The 26,948-nt window shown below is 36.8% G+C and overlaps 1 protein-coding gene across 2 annotated transcripts in view; it reads left to right on the top strand.

Annotated features, from left to right (window-relative positions):
- The window catches only part of LOC121320401 (1,4-alpha-glucan-branching enzyme-like), a 257,808-nt gene that overhangs the window by 42,879 nt on the left and 187,981 nt on the right, over positions 1 to 26,948 (top strand). The window contains exons 2-3 of one of the 2 annotated variants that reach the window (XM_041258689.1): positions 1,335 to 1,504; positions 16,342 to 16,457. In XM_041258689.1, the coding sequence (XP_041114623.1) occupies positions 1,335 to 1,504; positions 16,342 to 16,457 (286 nt within the window). The remainder of the gene's footprint in view (positions 1 to 1,334; positions 1,505 to 16,341; positions 16,458 to 26,948) is intronic. The other variant, XM_041258690.1, reaches the window with a different exon arrangement.

Here is a 26,948-nt window from a genome sequence, read left to right as displayed (position 1 = left end):
GCATACTGTAATATATCATTTATTAAATCTATTATACACATACATATATAATTGTAACAGGGATATGTTACTTACGTGGGTCATTGCTGAATAATACCAAATCACACACAGAGCGGTGGGTGTTGACACGCTGCACAGGCTGATGCTAGGGTACTAACAATGGTTATCCTAGCGTTGGATTATTAAAGACAAGCAAACAAAACAAAGCAAATATAAGTTTGCCACACAAGGCGAGCACTAGCCTCGCTAAAAGAGACATCCCGCTCCAGGAACCTACTACACTACGAAACCCACTCTATACTTAGTTTGGGATCAAATCCCTAAACTAACCTAACTTCCTGTTTACTAAGCAGCAGCACTGCTGAGCCAGTGACGGGACCTGTCTGTCCGAATAATATGTACAGTTTTCCAACAGAACCGTAGCTTCAGGAATTCTGATCCTTATAGGCTGTGAATGGAGTTAAACACCAGCACTTTAGGTTAATGTTATAAAAATTATAGTCAAAATGTTTAGTACAGTACAATAAACAGTGGTTGTAAATCTATACTGGGCTACCCTACTCCCCCCCCATTTCCCACTACATCATAATCTAACAGTGATAATTGTAATAATAAATATCTGAATCTGAATTCTGCAGGACAGTGCAAAACTGTTTTTTAACAATTTTAAAATCTATACAAGGACCAGAAGAATGCAGACTGCAGGACACTAGTGTCCTCATTTGAAGACCTTGCGTTTCAATTTGTAAAGGATTTTTATTTTATTTTCAGATGCGTTAAACACATCGGATAACAACAACAATATTATTATTATTATTATGCAATACAGTGCTATGCATGTGAGGTGTGTGTGTGTGCGTAATGATTGGGCAGTCTGTATTAAAAATAATCACATAGAGGACTAAATGTGTCTGATGGAGGAAGAAGAGTAATCTTGTGCTCCACTATATTCAATCCACTATAATCAAAAGGGGGAATACACATCTGAAAATAGGAGAATAACTAAAACAAAAACTGTTTTGAATATTACAAAATAAATATCAAACTGTCAAAACATAAAACATGTTATTTTGTGTATAATGCAGATGACTTTTTAATTGTCATTGTACCAGAGGTACCAGGCTTTTTCTAGAAATGATTATACAAAAACTCTATACTATAAGAAAAATCTAAACAAAATAGATGTACACCTTTTGTATCACCCCCAATGTATTTTTCTGCACATATCCCATTTCAAGCGTCTTGCTCTGGGTTTCGTTAATATTTGTAAGCAAGTTCTTAATGCAGGAGTAGCGCTATGTGTAATGAAAAATATATATATTTTTTTTTTAAAGGTACACTCGCTTTAATAATAAGCTGATGTCCATTGAGGGGGCTGAAGGAGGCTTTGATAAATACACACGCGGCTATGAGTCCTTTGGTGTGCACAGACAGCCTGATGGTAGCCTATATTTCAAAGAGTGGGCCCCAGGAGCAGAAGCTGTGTTTCTTGCTGGAGATTTTAGTAAGTAACAAATTTCCTTGGATGTTTTACACATCATCTTTTAAGATTTGTGATTCAGGTAAAATATTGGTTGCCTTGGCAATGTTTTTTCAAGCCTTACTACTAACCCTTATAATGTCTTCCTAAAGAAAGTTAAATATTATATATGATTTATTGCACGTTCTATTTGGAATGTCAACTGAGTTTGTTTTTTTTTTGGTTTTGTTTTGGCTTTTTTTTTTCCTCATTTTGCAATTGAAAACAAATCTATCTGTCATGGATAATTAAAATTTATATGTTAAGACATATACAGTGCTCCCTCGCTATAAGGCTCTCGATTATAACGCGCCTCTTATATAACGTTGTTACAGCATGTCCCCCAATTCCCTATAGTAGTGATTGCATGCAATATTTCTACAGTAAATACAGTACTGGTGTTGTTCAAACTGTAAAAAACTTCTCAGTCTAACTTCCGTTTCTGTCTATACCTTTTGATACAGTATCTGAACTGAAGAAAAGCTGCTCTGCCACTTGATAACGCTGACATATTCATCAGCATTTGTTTTAAACTAAATAAATATTAGGTCTATTACGTGGTTATCTTTCCTAATGTATTTTCTTTTTTGCTGCGAGAGGAGCTGCAGCTTTCTCTGGGAGACAAGACGCTTCAGCCCCGCTCTGGCAGCTGGACCTGGGACGAGCCCATTCCCTCTTCCCCTCTCCTGACCCGCTCTTCTTCTCGCACTTGGTTTGCTTGTCTGTCACATTGAACTGAAACTCCCGCCCGTCGTTTAGCCAGGCTATTAAAAACTGCTAATTTAAAATGATCCACGAGTGGGAATGTTACCGTTGATTACGTGGTGCTTTATGCATGGTTAATTCATGGAAAGTTACATTGTTGCTTCACTGTATGTGCAATAGAGAGGGAGTTATTTTATTTAGTATTTTAGTCAGATGTGTGCTGTGTCCTGCGACGCGCCCCCCCAGCCCCTCCCCCGTTTATAACGCTCTTTGGTTATAAAGCTCATATTGTGTCCCACCGAGACCTGCGTTATAGTGAGGGAGCACTGTAGTCATCATGGTGCTTTAAACCCCACAGGGGCAACTGCTAATCAATAACCAGTTTCATTGCGAGACCAGCATTTCTCGGTGCAGAACAGTGACCATTAATTGTTCTTCTAAATTCGATTCAAATCGTAATTGTGTGTCTTGTATGTTTTACTCATACCTTATTACGTTTTATTATTTTCTTTTAACTGAGCCTTTGTCCCAAGCATATCACATTGGACTTTCCTGTTAAAACTGCAACTTCCATTAGATGGTAGCTGTTATGTAGCTGCAGTTATGATTATAGTAAAACATTATTCTTATTACTTTTTTTTTTTTTTTACGGTCCTACTTTATTAGGCTTCGGCAACAAATAAGCAGCATTATTGTCGCATATTCAGATCAGCTGTAAATAAGTAGAGGTAAACGGTTTCATCATGTGGAAAATGTACAGCATTGTGTAGCCTACAGAAAGACAACCATGAATTGCATTTCTATTCTTGCTCCTGTACCACTAGCGCCAATGAGTCTAGAAGTGTATGCTCAGTGAGAGTGAGTGGGCAGAGGCACAGACACGATGGGTAGATTTTAGAGAAAAGTACAGACCCACAAATTAGTCCTAATGTTTACTAAGGAATTGCAGTAGCTGAACTAGAGATGAAGAGCACAAAGAATACATTGTTAAATAGCTTTTATAAAGGAATTTGGTGCAATATACATTTTTTGTAACTATTGATTTTATATTATCAACAGAAATAAATTTACAAAAAGCAGTCAGCGGTGGTGAAAAAAATGTACACAATAAAAGAAGCTTAAATGCAAAGAGCAATTGATGGAAAATGGAGACAAATAGAGAAAGTGGGAAAGGAGAAGAAAGAGAGAATACAAGTTTAACTAAGACCAGAACAGTGTGTGGAAGAAAGCTTTTAACCGGTCTTCAGCTGGCTCAAGAACCGAGGGGGAACTGGAGTTGTTCAAATAATGTTAAAAAGGGCTGCCATGCCATGTAGAGTGTTTCTGTGTGTCCCCGAAGTGTGAATTTAATTTTCAAGATAAAGGAATGGCATGACATGCCTCACCCAGTGGATGTGAGGGTGGGGCAGCTTGCTTTCAGTTAAATAGAATTTGGCGTCTGGCAAGCAAGGTTGCAAAGGCCATATAATATGACTGCAACTTGGATGTCATTGGGTGCTATAATTGGAGAGCGGTCAATGTTCGTTTCAGTAATTTGAGAAAAAGCTTCAAAAATCCAGGTCCAGAAAGGAGCCAAACTGGTACACAAGCAAAACATATGTATAAGAGAGGCGGGCACAAGTTGGATCTAAATCTGGGAATATCTTAGCCAATTTAGTCTTGCATAAATGGATGCAATGTCAAATCTTAAAATTGTATCAGTCCGTGCCTGGCACAGACAGAGGATGAATGAACTCAAGACAAGATTCGCTCCCAATCCTCAGCTGAGAAACTGAAACCTAGATTTGCTTCCCACAACAATTTGATTGTGGAAAGTGAAGGGCAATGTAGGGAAAATAGTTGTGTATATTTTTTAAATCATGCCTTTGTAGTTATTAGGTTACTCTCACATATAGAATCAATACGAGATTTGGGGGGGGGGGGGGGGGGGGGGGGGGGGGGCGCTAACAGAGGCAATTGTGCAACTTTGTTGTTGACAAAATTCTGGACCTGTAGGTAACTGAAAAAATTATTTCTGGGAAGATTACATTTTTGGGAAAGCTGGTCAAATGATGCAAAAATGTGCCACCACTGTGAGTACTGTGTGTGGATGTAAACAACTGTGTGTTGTACAAACTGGTACATCTGATTTGAAACGGAAAAACCGCTTAGCAGTCCTGTGCTAGTGCACATAAACGTTTAGCTAATGCTCAAATTTCGAGTTAGGCTTTTGTTTTGTGTTTTGTTTTACAAATTAATAAAAGTGTGCAAAAAAGCATTTAAACTGATACCTCCAGCCTGTGTGTGCTTTCCTGCTGTTGACCAGCTTTGACCGTCGGCTACCACACAATGTATAGGTCTTTAAGAGATGTAATACCTTTTTCGTGCCAGATAGGACAAGCCAGCTCCCCCAGAGGAGGAGGGGATTAGGTGATTGGCATCAATTGGGGAAAACAAAGCAATAGATTGCAAGCCAAAGTGTTCCTGAACTGTGTCCAAATCCTAAGTGACTGTCAAACTAAAGGGTTAGTACTGAATTGAGAGAGAAAGAGGTAAGGAGGAACAGAGCAGAACGAATAGAGATGTAGACCGACAAGACGCTGCTTCCATACATCTCCATGCAGGGCCAGCCTGACGATGATGGGACTTGTTACACTCCCATCATCGTCAGGCTGGCCCTGCATGGAGATGTATGGAAGCAGCGTCTTGTCGGTCTACATCTCTATTCGTTCTGCTGCAGTACTATGAATTTTAGCTGACCAGTAGTAAAACTGAAAGTTAGACAGTGCCAATCCTCCCAAAGGCTTTGGTCTCTGCAGGAAATTCTGCGAATACGAGGAGGCCTCTTGTTCCAAATAGGAGGAGATACTTTGATCAAGTGATTTGAAAGAGGATTTGGGGAATAACACTGGAATACATTGGAATAGATATATAAAAATGTAGGTTGTGTGTTCATCTTCACAGAGTTAATATGGCCAGCAAGCATTAAAAGTAATGTGGACCAATGCGCAGTCTTGTTTGGTGTGTTCCAGTAATGACGTGACATTAGATTAAGAGGTCATTATAGGAACGGTTATTGTGATACACAAATACAGTACAACGTTACATATCCGACCCCTGTGGGCTAGGCGGATATGTGAAAAAGTTGGGTTTGCGAACGTCTTTAGAAAAAGCATTTACACATTCATAAAGGTTAGTGAACAAAAACAACATGCAAACTGCTTAAAAATGGGGATTTTTTTTTGCTTAAAAAGTAAGCAAACGTAAACAAGATTAATTAGTCTACAAGTACAGTGTTGCTATGCGGTTTGCTATAAACCATCTCCATGCAAAGATTTAAAAACAAAACTATATACAGTAACCTGCAGCTGATGCTTCCCTAGTTCTGCTTTCTTAATATCTCTGTCACGGTACTTTTCGCTCTTTATTGATATTGGTTTGAGTATTGCTTCAGCTATTTTAAATAAACAGCCGGTAAGCATTGCATTCATGAAGCTTGCTTTGTTTAATTCAAATGCATTTAAAAGCTACAACAACACTCTGACAATATCTACAAGTGTGCACTCCATCATATAAACACATTGCACGAAAAAAGCTTTCTTGACTGGGGTATTGAAACGTCACTGCTACACGCAGCTGACCGACACACATACACAGCCTGTCTCTCTTAAAGGGGAACACACCAAAAGGCTGATTGCTATAACGCTTTCTTTCTGTTCCCATCACGGAAGCTGCATTCGCGGCTTCGGAAGCAAGGAGTGGTTTGCTCAATCAATCACCGGTGGCTTATCAAAGCTCCCCTCACCAAGTACCTCTTTGAAGAAAGACACTACAAAGGTAGTTGGCCTAGACCCCTCAGCCCCCTTCGGGACTCCAATCACCATGACGTTCTGCCTGCTAGCGATTTTTCAGATCCTCAGCTTCATTTTTGTATTTTCAGCAGACAGGGAAGAGCATAGTGACTCAACAGATGTAAGCCGATTGTCAACATCCGTTAACGAGTGCTCCATATCCTTAAGCTTTTGCCCCCGAGTTGAAACTGTGGTTTGTAGTGCAGACACTGAAGTGCGAAGCTCCACCTCGGCTCGAATGCTGGTAAGGAGCTCTCTGATCGAAGCCGGAGCCGTCTCATCATCCACAGGCGCCATTTTGTCAGTAGCTGACAGGGTCCTGTCAAACTTGGTGGTTGATTCTGTCGGATTACATTTCCCTCTACTCTTGGACGTAATTCAAGTAAGCCGGGTCTGTATGCTGAAGATAAGTTAGTTGGAAAGCCGTAGTAGTTTTGTAAAAACTGGGTTGCTAGAAAGAAAAAAAAAAAAAAGTACAAAAATTTGCCAAGCTGTTTACACACATGTCCTACTCCTTGTTCATGCACACATCGTCCCATTTCTCCATTTTAACATAATATAAAATGTGTTCTATTTCGAACACAATGACCCTTTGTTTGGCAAAACATTTAATACTCTTGTATAACATATGTATTGTATTTTATTTGTCAGCAGATTTAAAAGGAGAAGAAACTAAGAGACATGCCTATGCTTATCAGTACCTACATTATAAGAAAGCGAGAGGAGGCCTCGGCCCATCTTGCTCGTTTGGTTGTTAGTAGCTTATTGATCCCAAAATCTCATCAAGCAGCTTCTTGAAGGATCCCAGGGTGTCAGCTTCAACAACATTACTGGGGAGTTGATTCCAGACCCTCACAATTCTCTGTGTAAAAAAGTGTCTCCTAAATGCCCCTTTTTCTAAAAAAAAAAAGTCCCTTGGGCCGACACTGTCAATACCTTTTAGAATTTTGAATGCTTGAATGTAAGTAGTCTTCTTTGTTCAAGACTGAACAGATTCAATTCTTTTAGCCTGTCTGCATATGACATGCCTTTTAAGCCCGGAATAATTCTGGTCGCTCTTCTTTGCACTCTTTCTAGAGCAGCAATATCCTTTTTTATAGCGAGGTGACCAGAACTGAACACAATATTCAAGATGAGGTCTTACTAGTGCATTGTACAGCATTACTTCCCTTGATTTAAATTCAATACTTTTCACAATGTATCCGAGCATCTTGGTGCCTTTTTTATAGCTTCCCCACATAGGCATGAAGACATTTCTGAGTCAACAGGATGATATTTATAATGCTGGTGTACCTTACACTTTTCTCTATTAAATGTCATTTGCATGTGTCTGCCCAGTTCTGTGTCTAGATCATTTTGAACGACCTTTGCTGCTGCAACGGTTTGCCACTCCTCCTACTTTTGTGTCGTCTGGTTTGCTTACTATACCAGAACCATTAATGTAGACAGGGGGTACACCGCTGGTTACCACACTCCATTTTGTTTTTTCCTCTTGTTGTTAACCACTCCCTAATCCATGTACATGTGTTTCCTTGTGAAGCAGAGATGTATGTAAGTGAATAAGCGCTTGGACTAGAAGGGGCTGTGTTTCACATAGGTCGACAGCCTATGGGTGATAGGCACGGACCACAGGAGTTGCTGGTGATTGGCTGTGTTGTGGGACGAGGCTAAAGACCAGTGACAGGGGGAGTGTTTGTTGTTGTGAAGCAGAGAACAGTGAATAAGCAGAGGCAGAATAGTTACACCCTGAGATTCCTTTAAAAAATGAATTAGTTTTAGTGGCGTAGGTCGTGGCCCTCTGCAGCCTGTTAATTGTTAGTTAACAATTGGCAGGTTTGTCTTTGATCATTTATTAGTGCAACAAGATTGAGTTTGGCACTGAATCTGCTGAAAGCTCATTCTTATACCGTTAAGGATTTTTGTTACAATATACACACACTGTCAACATCCCGAGTGAGACCGATAAGAGCCAATTTAAAAAAAAAAAAAGGCAGACCTGAGCAATACACATAGAAGCCCCTGCACCAAGGAGAAAACATGGACAGAAACAAAGATAGCTGCTTCTGCATCCAGCGCTCAAAGAATATCACAGACATTTGCAGAGCTTCTTGAGATGTTATAGTAATAAAATAACGATTTGGATCGCATTATTGAGGAGTTTGGTAATAAAACGAGTGATCAGGAGGTGATTTATCAGTATGCATGACTATGAAGAAGTATGTGATAAATATAGCAAACGAGGGGTGGGGCTTGGCTGGAGATGCAGTACTGAATCTCCTGTTGATATGCAGTGCCTTTTAGACCTGTTTTACTGTAAAAAAAAAAAAAAAAAAAAAAAAAACACTTTTAAAACGGTGCGTGCGAAAATAAATTGGACCTGACGTGCCTGACAGGCGCTGAATAAATGGACTGCTAAGGGTTAACAGAGTGGATAAAGAAAAAGCAGAATACTGCATATATGACCTGAATATGGAACGTGTAATTCTACTTTTATTCACATCATCTCATTAACTTACTCCATCAGTTTATGGTTCCTTTTGTTGTCCTTTTGCTATAACAAGCCCTTCGATATAACGAACAAAAGGCTTGGACCCCAACAGGTTAGTTATAGCGAGGGTGTGCTGTATTGTAATGAAGTGTAACTCTTTCACAACTTGATTCTTATTTAAACAATTGTGTTCCAAACTTGAATCAACATGATGCTTAAATTATTGTATTGCCATGTGAAGCAATGAAACCAGCATGCTGGTTGTTCATATGTATGTGATCCTCTGAGTCTTGGTGTCATGGTGGGGTGATATATATTTAAATTGCTGTTAATAAACACATAATTTGAAGTGTTGTAAGAGCTGATGTAAAATGTCCAAAATGATTTAGAAAAATAGAGGGAAATCCCTTACATCAGTTGTCTTCCTTTCATTTTATATATATATATATATATATATATATATATATATATATATATATATATATATATATATATATATATATATATATATATATATATTTTTTTTAATTTTTTTTTTTTTTTTCTCAAATTGTTATTCTATTCTGGGAAGTATTTAATTAGGTTTGTTAGGTAGTCAAGAAGTCCCTTGACAGCAGCTTGACAGTGCCTTTAATATAAATATGACAAATGTATCATAAGCGCCACCTTCCTTGGGGGTTATTATTTTAAATATGGTCTGATATTTATAATTGGTTCATTATATATAATTTATGCTGGATTGCTTGGATTTCATACTGTGGATAAATACAGCATGTAAAAACTTATTTTGCTTTCATCTGTACTTGGTCAAGTAGGGAGAGTTCTTCAACTCCTGTTTCAACTCCTTATCACTCACATTTTCCAGCACCTATTGTTGAAGGACTGTGGCAAAGTGGCTTGTACTGTGCAGGTGTAGAGGTGATGCGGTGCTCAAACAACGACAACAAACAGTGTTCACGGTCCAAACAGTTATTTAAATTGTTTTCACGGTTTGGCACCGTTAAATAGTAATACACAGTGTAGTTGCACAGCTAAGCAAAACAGGGTTTCAGTTCTGAAATAATAATACAAGAATACAGGCACGGCTCCACGTCCTTTCTCGTGGTGCTCCGGTGCTGGTAGTGACTAGTGCAGTATTTGGAATCCGGGTTTAATGCTGGCTGGAACAGACAGCTCCTGGTTATTAGCGGTCTACTAAATACAAATAAACAATGATTAACAAAGCAAATACAAACACTCCTGGTTACTTTCTGTTTTGCACATCCTTTACAGGTCTTTCCACAACCATAACAAAGGAACTGATTACTAGGCCACATCCCCTGAAATAGCCTCAGTCGCAGCCCCTATCCTCCAATCCGTGATTGACACATCACCTGCCGCATTAAGGCGATGACTTCTGGTATTGTGGCTCTGCCCCCTTCCTGGATAACCGACTTCCAACTGACCCTGGAATGAGATCCAACCATCCACACTATTCCATTTGCACAACGCCCTCACAGGTCCAGAGGGAGATTGTTGACTTGGATTAATTTGCTGTCTGTCACAAAGACCTTTTCAAAAAAAAAATTAAAGGTTGTGGGTTAGTGAGAACTCAAGCACAACAATTCCAAGATAATAACAATTTACATGAAATATCAATGTATGTTTTGTTTTTTTTGTTTTTTTAAGGAATTATGCAACCTTGAAATATATATTTAACTTCCTGCCCATAATACCATGGAATAAAAGGCTTAAAACGTGCCTCATGTGTCAAACAACCTTTTACTTGTATAGAGACCCCATATTGTACAGACAGGGCTAACCTGGAACTGCTGTGATGCCAATCTGGAAAAGACTGAGTATGTATAATGGTTTGAATTAAGCTATCTGTAGACTATTATAATTTTACTCTTGGTTTGCACACAGTATGAATGTCACCTGATACACCAAAATACTGTAACTTGCAACTTCTAGAAAAGCAGACCGGTAAAACATTAGATTTTTTATCCAAAAGGCATAACCAAGGTCAACATCTCTTCTGCTGGGGAGATGAACAGCAAATTGATTAAATTGTACGAGTCATATTAAAGTGTAATCAGTTCCGCCAGAGCTCTGTACAGTAAGGTAGGGGAAACCCTCCTCACCTTCAGCTCTGATCAGAATATAGACAGGCACATAGCCCTGTTTCAAAATCACACTAAATCCTTGTAATACTAAGTAACAGTGTTGCCAAGTCACAAGGGGAGGGGGGAGGGGAATTCTTACTAAGACAGACCACATAAATAACTGCTCCTTGCATACTTATACAGGAACTGGGTATTTCCACAGCTTTTCAATCTCTAATGATTTATCTTTGTTTAACTGTGGCCAATTTGTTATGCCATGCTTCCATCTGCCACTGATTGAGACCAAGTTGACAGAGATTTGAATTCAGTAGACAGAAGATGGCAATGTAAAGCCTTAGATATGTTATTGACATGTGTGTTTGTTTGATATAAATGTAGGCTTTTACAAACTGTCTCTTTCCAAATGACCGGTAAAAGATTAACTATTTCACTCCTTTGAAAATAAATACAGTAATCCGTCATGTGTTCCATGCATAAACATTGCTGGTAGTGTCTCGTGAGCTGTTCAGTGTGTTGATATTGTAAGGTACCAGGGAGGGGGGTAAAATCCTTCCCTGCTAAAAACCTTGTGAGAATGCACATTTGGGTGTTATGGGGTTTAATTGTAATTGTTTTAATGATTTAGTTAATCCTCGGCACCTGATCGTAATTATAAATTAGAGACAGGTGCAGGGTATTTAAAAGAGGCAGCCAGACTGATCGGGGCTGCTGAGTGAAGAGCCCGACTGCGTGTGTGTCTAGTCGTATTGAAGAGAGTGCTGAGAGAAGCCCGTTTTGGTGTTTGTCAGGTAAACGGCTTAGCCGTCCTGTGGTTTAGTGAGGAACCAGTCTATGTTTAGTCAGAGCTCCAAGAGGGAGCTAGGCATTTGTTTTGTTTTCATTTCTGTGTTTATTAAAAAGTGCGCGTCAGCGCCGTAAAAGATCAATTTTTGTGTCCTGGGTCTATCTTAAAGGGGCAACGAACTCCGTGAGTGCGAGGATCGTTTACAATATGTAATGAATCCCGTTCGCCTGCAGGGCGTATCAGCTTCAGCCTCTGTCTCAATCTCCTGCCTGTCACTCAGCAGTGATTGCACGCACCCACATGGCAGATGACTACTCTGTCATAAGCATCAATACCCTGTATCTTTCTAAATGAGGGATTTAGGGGGAGCTCCCTAATAAAAGCTGAATCTCCAAACAGTAATTGTGTGAATATAGTAATTATTACAGCTGTGTATAATGGTATTTAACACAGGATTTATTTAATTTTTTATATATATGCCCTTACTCTGGTCCCACCGTAGTCTGATGTGCGACGGATTTCTGTACATGGGAGTATTATGCGTATACATGCAGTAGGTTATATAAAGGTTTAATTTGTTTATAAATGCTAAAACACAATTGCTTGCTCTATATTCAGTTCTAAAAAAGTTAAAACAATTAAAAACTTTTTCAGAGCTTTTAACTGTATTGTTTGGCCAAAACATGGAACAACTTAGACTGGGTAAATCGCTTTCTCACACTATAAACAGTACAAATTGAACAACATTTTTAATTTTTGCATGAAAACCTGTCTGTAAGCCATACCTTGTGTTCCCGAGACTTGAGCAGTGACAATCCCGTTTGTGATGTAACCATGCGCATCTCTCTACTATAACTAAAGCTGTACCAAGAGATCTGTAAGATCTTGATCAACTAGGGAAAAAAAATACAATAAGCCTACAGTATGAGGGGTTTAGAGACCACTTCATTTAGTGTTGTTTTTGTGACACCATTTATTCAGTGTTTCAAATTATTGCCATTTGACTTATAAAGTCATAGTGCTTTATAGTTTAGTTGTTTTATAGGCAAAAAAAAAGCAGCCCTTTTGAAATAAATAATGAAGCTCTTTGCAAAGCACAGGGATCATTCTTTACTCTTATCTTGGTGTTTGGACATTAGATAGCTGATTGCTTTAAGCCTAGACTTTTCTGTCCCTTACACTGGCCTCCTGAATATATCTTTAAAAATATGCTAAATTATTTTAATGAAGCAGTAAAGCTGGGGATGGGGGGTTTGTTGCCGGATAACTGACTACTTTGTCACTACATGTCTTGGTATCCCTGAAATAGATAATTTTCTGCTTTTTAAAAACATGCCAAGGATTTTAATTCAGTGGTACTCTAAGTATGATTAATTCATTAATGATGCTGAATGACTGTGTGGAGCATTTGTTCTCTGTCTCACCCAAAGTGGGGACTGCCAAGACTGGTAGAATATCTAATTCAGTGTTGTCCTTGGCAGTCCTTGGCCAGAAACTATTCTATTTTTAAGAGTAAAATGAAGAGAAAATGTAATGCAGTGATTTTTACCAGGCCTATCCTCAGGTTGCACTTTTTCTAAAGGTGGAAATAATTAAATTGAATCATCACTGTATCTAAACGCATTTCACAATAAACATGTTTCTTTGTTATAATTAGAAAACAGCTCTGTTGTACACATTCATTACAATATAAAGTAAACCTCTTCATCATTCCAAGTTTAACAGATGCTAGTTGATGACAGTATTTATATGACAGTATCATATAACCTCTACATACCCTCCTTATGGTACACAGAGTGGGGTTAGATTTTAAAATATTTTGTCCCACGAGCAAGTGCAAGGCAGACCCTGGTTATCCGCAACGCAAAATAATTTTATATTTATATATATAATATATATATATATATATACACACACACACGCACACACACACACACACACACACATTACAGATGGCACTAACTATAGTATACAACAGTATACGTAGCGCTTAAAGTTTATTTCTAAAGAATAGCACTGCAAACCACATAACTTGCATAGCTCAAGGTGACAGGAACTGTGGATGCACCAATTTGTGTTTTTTTTGGAGATGGTTCAGATTTACAATATTCCATATCAATAAATGGAAGATGCAGATTTGTTTCGTATTAATAATACAATTGTAAACTATCATTTGAAATTCTAATTTGACAATGTATTAAAGATTTAAACCCATCACAGATTGTACTTAATGTATGTATTTTGATTACACATTCTGCCAGATAGCATGTTCACTGAACTTAAAAATGAATAATATACTTTCACTGACGGGCGGATTTACTAAACAGTGGTATTAGAGGCAGTGCTACACTAAAAGTAAACTAATCATTTTATAAATCTGCATTTTCAAGCGTGAAATATTTCGAAATTGTATTGCTTATGAAAAACTACTGAACTACTAGAAAGTAAAGATAAAAGTGCAGACAAGCATTGGAAGTGTTGTTTTATTTAAATATTCTAGTACATAGATGTACTACAAAAAGACTACAAACACACAGCATGGGGGGGGGGGGGGGGGGGGGGGGGGGGGGGGGGATCCGATTTAAAAATGTCAAAATATTGCTTACTTTAATGGTATGTTTCGTATCAGGTATCTCTCCCCCCCCCTTCATGACAGTCTTGACCCCTCTCCTTCATGAAAGAACGGATCAGCCCCTGAGTGTGTGCCTCAAACATAGCCTAACAGAAAACACAAACACAACAGGTTATTTATTCTGAATAATTATATCCCACAATCGTTATTTAGATTTCTGTTAAAACCGCACTTCAAAATGTAAACGCGTATATATGCTATAACTGTATCGCATGTGTGCAGGCATATTTATTACTACCTGTACCTGAAACAAAGATCCAAGAAACGTAGATGATGTATGCAAAGAATTGGAAAGCCCCAAGCATACAAACAGTGGCTTTGCATAAATAGCAAATCTGTTATACAGCGTTAACATGACTGTGTGTGTCTATATATAGATCAAATACCAGGTCTCTCTTTTTTTTTTTTTTTTTTTTATATATCTATCTATCTATCTATCTATCTATCTATCTATATAGATAGATAGATAGATAGACAGATATAAAAAAAGTAGACTTACATTTTTTTTTTTTTATTATACTTCAATATAATCATTCAAAGATTATCCCTTTTGAAAAAGAGTAATAATTAATTGTCAACTCCACCTCCAGACATTAGGATTGCCCCTAAAGGACTAATTAACTGCAATTTAAAAGACATTGTCTGATAGCTACCTCGTGAGTTATCTTTTAATATTTGCTTCAGCACCAAAGGGAGATAAGCAGAGCCCAGGGGACATATTTATGATTAGCAGAAGGCACCAGAGAGGGTAATAATGAAGAATCTACAATATCATAACGTTGTGACACCAAGAAGGATATAATTTGAATCTCTAAAGACGGGACATCTAGAGGGAAGCTTGAAAGGATAAGGTGGGCAATGAGCTAATTACAACTGTGCTTTCATTACTTTAAGCATATATGCTGACTGGACATGTTCATTGTGATGGAAACATGAGTAAACATACATTCCTTGATACAGCATCTCCTTGGATCTTGCAAACCGCTGTCGGATTTGTATAAAATTCTTCCACAGTAAAATGCTGAACCCTTGTTGCGTGAAGCTGTCTGCTTTCTGCGTAAAGATTCTCCCAATACTGAACAATACAGGTTTGCTCTGGCTAAATGGTCAAATCCAATGACCCCTTTGTGATTCTCTGAAAACATACATATCAACATAGTCTTGTTGTTAAAGAATTAGATAGCTGGGCCGAAGGTACATAAAATAAATAAATAAATAAAACAGGACATAGTATGGTTTAAAAAGTATTTATTGACAAGAAAAGCCCAAATATTGTAGATACACCTTATTTGGTAATGCTGCTGGTTTGAGTTATTTGCATGTCCTTAAGGCTAGTTTTCTGGTGATTTAATCATTAAGTCAAATGCAGACTAAAAAGTCTATACATGATGCCAGCTATTATTGGTTGTTCTAAAAATATTTACATGTTTTTTGGTTTTTGTTTTAATTTATTTTATTTTTTTTAGGATTTTGTATTTGATTTAATCAAGAGAAACCCAATTATGAAAACAACTTATGATCCGACAATAAATAAACTGAACTTTGCACTCTCTAGATTTATGTTTCTTTTTTCTAGTAGGTTAACATGCTGTAAATAAACTTCAGTAAATGCCTTCATGTTTGTATAAGACTTTAGTTTCTTGTTTTATTGTATTGATTATGTTAATTGACATTTCGCAAGCTTAGTTTTAATAAAAATATTTGCCTTTGAAATCTAACACAGTCTTACCAGTTATATACAGTTGTATTAATGAAATAACTGAACAATTTTTACAAAACAGGATCCTGGTTTCTGTACTGAAAGCTGCAGTACTGCTTGTGGTCTGCAGAAAGTAAAAAATAAATTTCTCCTAACTTTATTACTGTATTGGGTAATTTGACCTTGCATAGACTGCATTTTGTGTTAAAAACATCACGTGCGCATATTACTTTTCCTTGAAGTCTGTGTTAGGACACGAATTCAAATACAGCATTTATATGGTTTGATTTTGTTGATGTATAGTCCTATGTTTTTTTATATTAAATATATAATGTGTAATTATATTTTAAAATGTTCATTTTACATGTACATTTTATGATGTAATTTAATTAGATACTATTTCAGTTTTGTTCATCTTTTTTCCATTTATGAGTAAAATAATAAGGTCAATACTATTTTATTATATATATATATTATATATATATATATATATATATATATATATATATATATATATATATATATATATATATATATATATATATATATATATTTTTTTTTTTTTTTTTTTTTATACAGATGACTGGAGTACTTCCTCTCACCCTTACAACAAACGAGAACATGGAAAGTGGGATCTGTTTGTTCCTCCCAAAGTAGATCAATCTCCTGCTGTCCCGCATGGATCAATACTGAAGGTACAATACCTTGTTATTTTATTTAAACTTTTCATTGAGAATCTTTTATTTTATGTTCTGTCTGTCTTGAGAACAGCACCATATAATCACATTCTTCCACCTGTCTATTTGTCATAGTTTATCAAGATCAGTTTTATCTTGCCTTGTGCTTGGTTCGTGGAGAATTCCTATACAGGGAGATACTGTAACTGTATTACTGTAACTGTATTATTATTATTATTATTTTTTTTTTTTTTTAAATACTACTTATGTGCAATATTGGATCTAATATTGGTGTCTTAAACAAAATGCCATTTTTTTTTTTTTTTTTTTATAAATCAATTAATGAAATTATTTATTTTTTTTGTTGCATTTACACAGCCCATTACAAATGTAATTAATTTAAAAGCTGTAGTTTTTATTTTTCTAACAGCCAATTTATATTGTCTTCAGGTGTCTCAGTAATGTCTGTAGTGGCTTTGAGCTTCAATTGCTTCAACTCTGAAGTGGGAATACTGTTGTGTCGTTAGAATTTGCGTTAGTATCAGGGCACTACCCTTATCTCTGGATTTTGCTACTCAACATCATCTATGAGCTGTTTGATGTGAAAGGCAAAGTCCATTATGATTATTATCTTGTTTGAAATATTCCGTCTCTAAATTGTCTACAAAATGTATGTATAATTGAACGAATAGTTCAGGGGTCCATGTTATTAGTAGTCTATACTGCACATGGAAATCTAAACCACATATTGGAAATCGCTACAACTGCTAACATCTTATAAAAGATTTCAGCTTGCAGCTTCATATTTTCAATGTTATGGGAACTCCTCTTTCTCACCTTCCCTTTGACAAACCAGTAAGTCATAGCGTTTAGCTTCATTCTTGGTACTCTGCTGTATTCTGTGATTCTCTTAGTCAAGTTTAACTGGGATTTTACAAGAGCACTTTATCCTTTTATGACAGTTTACAAAGCTAAACCCTGAGTGAGGGTTTCATGGGGAGTCAATGAATACTAATGATTTATTGAACAATATTGATATATGCAAATATTTATTTGTGCATATCCTAGGAACAGTGTTGTTTTTTCATTGATAAAATGAGTACTTTTTTGGACCAGTTTAATGAAGGTTCACCCACACCTGCATTATACATTTATATTAGTTAAAATGTATGGGTATGTATATTAAATTGTACTTTAGCAGGATTTTCAGTTATTATTATTATTATTATTATTATTAGTAGTAGTAGTAGTAGTAGCAGTAGTAGTATTATTATTAGTATTATTATTAAAAAGAATAGTCAGTTTTGTTGGTTCTGTAAATGTAAATGTCTTCCTCATATAGTAATACTATGCACATAAGATATTTCGTGTTTTTTCTGGTGGATAATGCTGCCATTTTAAAGCAAGGCTAATCTGTGAGCGTGTTTGCGGAGCATGGCTGGGGAAAATGTAGACCATTACAGGAGTGAATTTCATTGGGGTTTAAAAAAAGTACTGAAGTTAGACATTTTCTAGAACTTTTAGCAGTTATGTGTCTTTTGGTTCATAAATCATGGCCAAATCTTTGAGCTCCAATTGGAATTAATACAACAAATCTGTAAAAGCCAATGCAGCAGGAACTATTGTAGAGGTGTGGTTTTGGAAAGAAATGTTCAGTAAAGCAAAGATGTGTTCTTGAACTTGTTTGGGTACTTGAAAAGCTCAAATAAAATACCGATATGTTAATTCTGATGTGATGTGCGATGTATAACTTGATTTTACGCTCCTGTTAATTATTACTTTTTAAATTTTGAAAAATTAATAATTTCTAGCAGTTTAACTAAAAACAAAAAACAACACTGTAAAATTATTAATGTTAGAAAATGTTATGAACAAGGGTTATTTCAAAACTAAACCTGTATTTATTGGTGTTGAGCATGTAGGAAAAAGATACATTGTGGCACTTTTTACCCCAGTGTGACCTATAAAACGATTTTTATGGTACTTTATTTAATAGAAGTTAATTGCCCAGTTTATGTACCTCTAGTGTTGTGGTAATACAATTTTTAAATACGATTTCCTTGGCCTCCAAATTTCTTTTTGATTGATTTTGCAAAATTTCTCAGCATTAATTTAGTTAGCAGATTGCTTCTGGGCATTAGCCATAATGTCATGGGAGTATCAGAATCTTCTATACCCCCTTCCAAGACTTGTATGCTGTGATTTGCCAGGTGTGTCAAATATGCAATTACTACAGTGGGATGTCATACAGAAGTTACCAAATCTTACAAATGACCCTAGAGAATGACAAAAAAGTTTTGAGCTAATATCAGTTTTTAGAACTTCTGCTAAAGTCACAGCAGCTCAGTGCCTGTAAGTACACGATGAACTTTGACTTTCTTTTTTAATAACTTTTTAATTTCTCTAATAAACTAATAGATTTGTTACTGATTTCAAAAACATCTCTATTAGTAAGTCTGGTTCCTTCTTTCTCTTTTCATAGGATAAAAATAGGTTGCTATAAAATGCTTCAATAAAATCCAGCTATGGCTCATCCAGGCAGGTTAGGGGTTAATCAAAATGCTGTATTTTATATAGAGCAGGGGGTTTTAACATTTTTTTGAAACTGTACCCATTCTGGTCTGGAGGTTTCAGCTCAAGTACACCTTTCCAATTTTTGCTCTACAGAATGGTACCAGATTTGCAATAAAAGGTAGAATAATCTGATTAACGCATTTATTTTATTCCTGTATATTTAGCATATGCATTGTCACAACAATTTGGGACTCTCAAACTGCTGGTTTAAAACAGAGTACCAAACCGTTGTTTTGGATGCACATAATTAAAAGTAGTGCTTGGACAAATATCCGAACAAACATTTTTCCAATGTATTAGAATGAAAAAAAAAAAGTTAGTTCCATCAGAAATTATTTTAGCCCCTGTACTTACAAAGTAGACATATGCATTGGTTTAAAAAATATAACACAAAACAGCAGTGTCTTCCCAATGTACTTTTTTAAACTATGTGAGATCTAGAGTGTTAAACAGTCGATCACTGCAGATAGAAGGAGCTTTTGAACTATTGCCCTAATGTCCTTACACCACTGGTCAGTAGTCTCGGTCTGTCATGTGATTGATTCATGTCACTGTCAGTCCTGCCCCTTTTCAAAGGCACACCTTTCTCCCCTGCTCTCTTTTTTTACGGTTGCGTAATTTTTCTCCTGTGGGATAAGTTTTCTGCTTAGAAATAGGATAGGGTGCTCCTCTTGAGACACAAAATTCACAACAAATTCCTTTGAAAAATCAGGGTTGAGTAACACAGGCTGTGCGTAGAGGGCGTATTTCAGTGGCTGGAACGCTGATGTCGCTTCTGTGCTCCATTTTACCATGGCCAGACCATTTTACCATGGCTCGGGTTAAATCCATGAGAGGTGCAGCAGTTGAGGTGAACCCGGGTATAAACCTTCTGTAATATCCAGTTAATCTGGAAAATGAAAGCCCTGTGGATGCCTGGGGCACTTCTCTAACCACAAATAACAAATATGGTAATAAAAATCCCAGTTTTTCCCAAGAAGATGGCATAACGATTGACATCATGAAAGGAGGTGAAGACATGACAAAAATACTATTTGATATTTTTACAGATTATATTAAGCAAAATAGAGTGCCAAATGACTGTAACAGTGCATCAGTGATACTTTTACATGAAAATGGAGATAAAGAATATCTCAAGACCTATTAGCTTATTTGCTATAATCGACTACATTTTTTTCCAAGATACTCACCAACAGACTTCAGGATATATTAGATTAAAGATACAGAGACTTAATCAGCACCATATACAAGAATGCAACATCCACAATAAGACTCCAGAAAAACAGTGACAAAATCAAGATTGAAAAAGGAGATTGTCAAGGAGATACAATTTCCCCAAAGCTCTTCACGGCCACCCTAGAAGACATTTTCAAAACACTGGATTTGGAAAATAAGGGACTGAAGATCAATGGAGCTAACTTGAATCATCTATGTTTTGATGATATCCTCATATGTACAACGTGCCCAGATGAATTAGAAAGAATACACAAACTACATAAGGCTAGCATCAAAGCGGGTTTGAAAGTGAACCTGAAGAAGGCTCAAATCATGTTCAATAAATATAGCGCTCCATAGTCAATTGAAGTCAATGGGATCAAGCTTGAAGTCAATAACTATATATGCTTAGGACAGTTAGTTTTGGCACCAGAGAACAAAATGTACAAAACCAACAGAAGAGCAAAAAATGGGCTGGAGTGCCTTTGAAAGGTTAAGCATGGTTCTGAAAATAAAACTACCCTTATGCCTCAAGAGGAAATCTGTTTGCTGCCAGTGCTAACTTACGGATGCAAAACCTGGACCCTCAATGCAAAAATGACTCAAAAGTACCACAGGTCCAACGTGGTGCCGGTTATCCGCCAATGGATTTAATCATTATATATAGATATATAATATATATATATATATATATATATATATATATATATATATATATATATATATATATATATATATATATATATATATAGTGCACATGGCTTCCGTTTCATGAATCCAGGAAAATGAGCCAGTGTGCCAAAAGGCTATGTACCGAAGTGCTGTGTTGGTACTCCTTCTGACGACATGGCAAATCCTTTTACAGATCGGGTTTTCTACTGAGCCAAAAGGAAAGCGCTGAAATCAATAAATCATAAAGAAAGTAATTATGAAAAAAATAGAGTGGAGGCTTCATTAGACAGTGGGGGAAAAAAAAAGTAATGTTGTTCTTTTGTTTGGCGTCAGTTTCCCAGACTTGCAGATAAAACAGCAGCTTTATTTGTTGTGAATTCAACATTTTGTTTACATCATATCCAGTCTTGCAGTAAGATGCCCTGATGGATACCCAGATATGCGATCAAATTGTCTAACTCTCTGATTTGGGATCTGATGTGTTCAGGTCAAAAATGCCATCCACAATCTTTCTAGGACTCATTGGTATTGCTAAGCAAGATTGGCACTGACTTGGGAGAGGCTACACAAGCAACAACGCTCTGAGGATTGTTATTATTTATTATTATGAATATTGTTTTTATAGTGTTTATTATAGGGATGGGAATTTTGATTAGTTTCCTAATTGAATACTCAAGGTGCAACATTTTTGCGTATTCGATTAGCTGATTCGATTCGATGTGAATGCAAATCAGTTGGTTTGTAGTAGACAGTGGTGTTAATGGTGGAATTCAGTACAGTGATGGAAATGTCTAAGAAAGATGTACTGTTACCCATTTCTGACATGTTCCATGTGAAATCCAGGGCTGGGTGGAAATTTCTTACTGACTGAATTAACTGTTTTAAATCCTCACTGGAGTTGGTGGAAATTCCAAAGATGTCATCAGTGTACCTAAGGTATAGTTTAGGTGTGTTTCCATTGTATTGCTGTAAAAATGTGTTTTCAACCAATCCCACAAAAAGGCAGGCATATGATGGTTCCATTTTAGTTACCATGCTAACACCCCTTACTTGAGTGTCAAAAAAAATCACCATCAAAGGAAAAACAATTCAATGTGAGCACAAGTTCAGCCAGTCTCAGAAGGATATCTGTTGGAGGTTCTTTCACTATCTCTTCTTCAAGAAAGTGTTTTATTGCATTTAACCCTTCATAATTTGGTGTAACAGTGTAGTCTTTTAATGTCCATTGTAAAAATAATAATATTATCCAACAGTAAGTTATAAATGCTTGCAATCATAAAATACTAAACTGAACCCAAAGCGTTTTGGGTGCCGTTTTGAAGTGATTTGAGTAATTGTTAGAGTGTAGATTTAGTCAATGGGGGAAAACTGAAGTCACTGAAATATTTTAATTAAGAGTATTTACTTGGCCCCTAAATTTTGCCCCTAAGAATTTTGGCCAAATTTGAGCCCTGGTTATAGAATTAGGACATAAGTGGTGGAGTAATTTTAATCAAAGGTGATGTGTCTGTTGAACGTTTGTGTGGGATTAACGTATGGCTGATAGAACGCAGCTAACAAATCAGAGAGCAGTATTTTTCCAAGCAAAGATATAATACAAATTAGAAAACGACTGAGTGCGAACAGCCAGTCAGCTTCCAGATCTACAGACAGATCTAGCAGGCTTTTATTTTGCATAGAATCCCGCTAGAACGTTGACGTGCTTAACTGTGAATTACATTTTAAATCAATCTGCGCGTGAATACTGGCTTTTTATCTTAACATTCTAATCTACAACTAATCTGATAACAAAAAAAACTACTTAAACATTAATACCATGAAGGTCAATCCTTTGATTTATTCGGAAACATATCAATACTGAAGTGGGTAAATTTGCCATCCTCACCGGCTACAAACAATCCAGCTGCTGAACATCAGCGATAACAAATCCCCAGCTCTAAAACTAATAAAGACATATCAATGTACAGGAACGTGAGCTTCAAAACTTGGAACTGCAAAAAAATGAACTAAGAACAAGGCAACAAACTGAATGGTCAGTATCTGTTTTTAAAAACTGGTTAGCTGAACAGCACCATAATACAGAATTTTAAACGGATAGCGCGACACCGTTAAATGAGTGAATTAGACACATTTATGTTGCTTTAAGAAATGCCAAAGGAAACCAATGCAATGTGCCAAGTTACATCTCAGTCAGAGCAGGCATTAATAGGCATCTTAATAATCCCCCCTATAGTACAAATGTAAACAACATTACACACAATGTTGAGTTTACCACTGCAAACAATGTTTTTGTAGGGGTGGTTAAAAGAATGTGTAGGGATGGAAAAGACAAATCTGAAAACATGAGTTCATCTCGGAACCTGACCTACAGAAACTTAAAACATCTGGGGCCCGATCTTCGATCTTCGCGCAATCCCCTCGCTAAATTTGTGCCTCGCAAAAACATAGTGCTTTGGCACAAAATGAGAGATATTCCAAAACAGCACAAAGCAGTTGTGAGACATCGGAATATAACAGTTTTTTGAGCAATTCGCAAATCTGTTTGTACCTCGCAAAACTGTCTGCGCATTCACTACCAATATAGCAACTGCGCACAACAGCCAAGCGAGAATGCAGAATGATGGACAGTTACCATTAGTAATGCGACAAGCTGCTATCATTGGTGTTGCCACAGTATGTACCGATATGACAGCAGACGAGACCACAGAATATATTGTGTACCATTTAAATATACAACTGGCTCCGTAGCTAGGTGCCGAGTTAATGGACTGATAACGCCACTGTTTTATTGAATACGGACAGTATTGTATCACAAGGATATACTATATAGGTTTCTTTAAAGGTCAGCTGATCCAATATAGCTGTATGTTTTTGAAGTAAAATAATAAAAAAAGGCTTTGGATACTGTCTTTTTTCTGAATGATTTTTTTTTTTTTTTTATATATAAGTCATGCTGTGACAGAGTCTACCATGGTAGCTCACGCTCTGATTTGTAAATGTAACAAGGTCATTCACCTGCAAAGTAAACATCAATCAAGCATTCTTATATACACAATACACAGAAATGCGTTATGTTATGCATTCTACTCACCCATTTGAACATCATGATTAAGCCTAGTTTGTAAGGTTTTGAGTGTCGCCGGAATGGATTTTTTTCGTTATGCCATTTTTTTAATAAGAATAATAATTAATTCTACATACGCTCCTAAAATGTTAATTGTAGCCAATAAATGAACTGTCTGTGTACAATTAGCAACTCTGACATTCAGCAGACTGAACAGCTGCATAAAAATGGACAGAAATTACAGAACTGTAAGAGAAAAGGTCTGATTTTAGGAAAACGTTAACTGCAGCTGCCCACCCCTCACCCGTAATGCACAGCAATCTATGGAATAGCCAAATAAAGTAATGGGCCACAAGATGGGTGTATGGCCTATCTATACAATTAATTTACAGATGTGTGGCAACACACAGCAAAGATAACAGGCAAGACCCCCCTCCCCTCTTCATCCATCTTTCAATCTACATTTCCATACTTTGATGGTACACGTTGGATGCCGATATGCCTGTGGAGCAATGAAGAACACATATAACTATATATGTAAACACACTACCACTGTCCATCATATCAATACAGTGATAAAAAACATAACTGATCCTCCCATCCGGTGTGTGCGGATGGGAGGGAACTAGCGGTGCGCAGTTATTGGAACTAGCGCATCACAATTATCACGCAGATATTGGTATATTCAGATGAATTAGGGCTTTCACCCAATTCAAATTTGATTGCGCTATGTGCATATTGAATGTCCACCTAGAATACATTTGAATCACATGTTTCTGTTTACCGATACATTACCATATGCTAATAGGACCGTATTAAAGGAACAGAAGGAAGGCAGTGTGCTGGACAGAAGTGAATGTGTGTTTCCACACTCGTCTGTTGGGAATGGGAATATGCTATAAACGTCACTATGATATGAACACGTTATGGTATTATGGAAACAAAAAAAGGCTTGTTGCTTGTATTTTTTTTGCCACATATTGACTGTGGTGATGCAGCATATAGGTTTGCATCACTATCAACTTTACTAACTGGACTCGCTATATCATGCTGCATTGAGGTACATTACAAATACAAGATTTAATATTCATCATTGTATATTATACGATTTGGTAGGCTGGACTTCTTTGGCTTTACGCAGGTTGAAGCACTGGTATATTCTGGTATATAAGGCTATATGTAAATTATATGAATATACCTATTTAAATGAATAGCTTATAGCTTCCCATAGCATTTTAAAATCCCAAATGTGCGTACTGAGGCTGGTAAAGGATCCTTTGCTTATTATGCCCCATGGTCCTGGAATGAGTTCCAGTCCAAACTAAAGCTGCAGAGCCAGATATCTTTATTGCAGTTTTAGAGTAAACTGCATGATTTCATGACAGAGAGTTGTAATTGTTTTAAATAGTTGACTACTTTTGTGTATTTTGATTATTGTTTTAAATGTGATTTCCCTGTGTCTTAATTGTATTTTATTGTATATTTGTTCTTGTTGTCCAATTGACTTGCTGCTACCTGCTTGGCTGGGTCTCACTCGTAAAAGAGGTTTTAATCTCAATTTGACTACAATCCTATAAATAATATTTTATTTAAATAAATATAATAAGTTTATATATATATATATATATATATATATATATATATACATACACACACACACACAGTACTGTGCAAAAGTTTTAGGCAGGTGTGAAAAAATGCTGTAAAGTAAGAATGCTTTCAAAAATAGACATGTTAATAGTTTATATTTATCAATTAACAAAATGCAAAGTGAGTGAACAGAAGAAAAATCTACATCAAATCAATATTTGGTGTGACCACCCTTTGCCTTCAAAACAGCATCAATTCTTCTAGGTACACTTGAACACAGTTTTTGAAGGAACTCGGCAGGTAGGTTGGCCCAAACATCTTGGTAAACTAGTCACAGTTCATCTGTGGATTAAGGCAGCCTCAGTTGCTTCTCTCTCTTCATGTAATCCCAGACAGACTCGATGATGTTGAGATCGGGGCTCTGTGGGGGCCATACCATCACTTCCAGGACTCCTTGTTCTTCTTTACACTGAAGATAGTTCTTAATGACTTTCGCTGTATGTTTGAGGTCGTTGTCATGCTGCAGAATAAATTTGGGCCCAATCAGATGCCTCCCTGATGGTATTGCATGATGGATAAGTATCTGCCTCTACTTCTCAGCACTGAGGAGACCATTAATTCTGACCAAATCCCCAACTCCATTTGCAGAAATTCGGAGCACCTGCTGCCATTTTCTGACCAGACTTCTCCGGACAGTAGATGGGTATACCAGGGTCCCACTGTTTTCTGCCAATTCTGACCTGATGGCATTGCTGGACATCTTCCGATTACGAAGGGAAGTAAGCATGATGTGTCTTTCATCTGCTGCAGTAAGTTTCCTTGGCTGACCACTGCGTCTACAGTCCTCAACGTTGCCCGTTTCTTTGTGCTTCTTCAAAACAGCTTGGACAGCACATCTGGAAACCCCTGTCTGCCTTGAAATTTCTGCCTGGGAGAGACCTTGCTGATGCAGTACAACTACCCTGTGTCTTGTTGCTGTGCTCAGTCTTGCCATGGTGTATGACTTTTGACAGTAAACTGTCTTCAGCAACCTCACCTTGTTAGTTGAGTTTGGCAGTTCCTCACCCAGTTTTATTCCTCCTACACAGCTGTTTCTGTTTCAATTAATGATTGTGTTACAACCTACATATTGATTTGGTGATCATTAGCACCTATTTGGTGTAATTGTTATCATACACCTGACTATATGCTTACAAAATCCCTGACTTTGTGCAAGTGTACCTAGAAGAATTGATGCTGTTTTGAAGGCAAAGGGTGGTCACACCAAATATGGATTTGGTTTAGATTTTTCTTCTGTTCACTCACTTTGCATTTAGTTAATTGATAAATATAATCTATTAACGTGTCTATTTTTGAAAGCATTCTTTCACATCTGCCTAAAACTTTTGCACAGT

Source organism: Polyodon spathula, chromosome 9, assembly GCF_017654505.1.
Source record: "Polyodon spathula isolate WHYD16114869_AA chromosome 9, ASM1765450v1, whole genome shotgun sequence".
In the NCBI taxonomy this organism is placed as follows: Eukaryota; Metazoa; Chordata; class Actinopteri; order Acipenseriformes; family Polyodontidae; genus Polyodon; species Polyodon spathula.
Note: the sequence above shows the minus strand (reverse complement) of the source record. Positions and strands in the feature narration are given on the sequence as shown.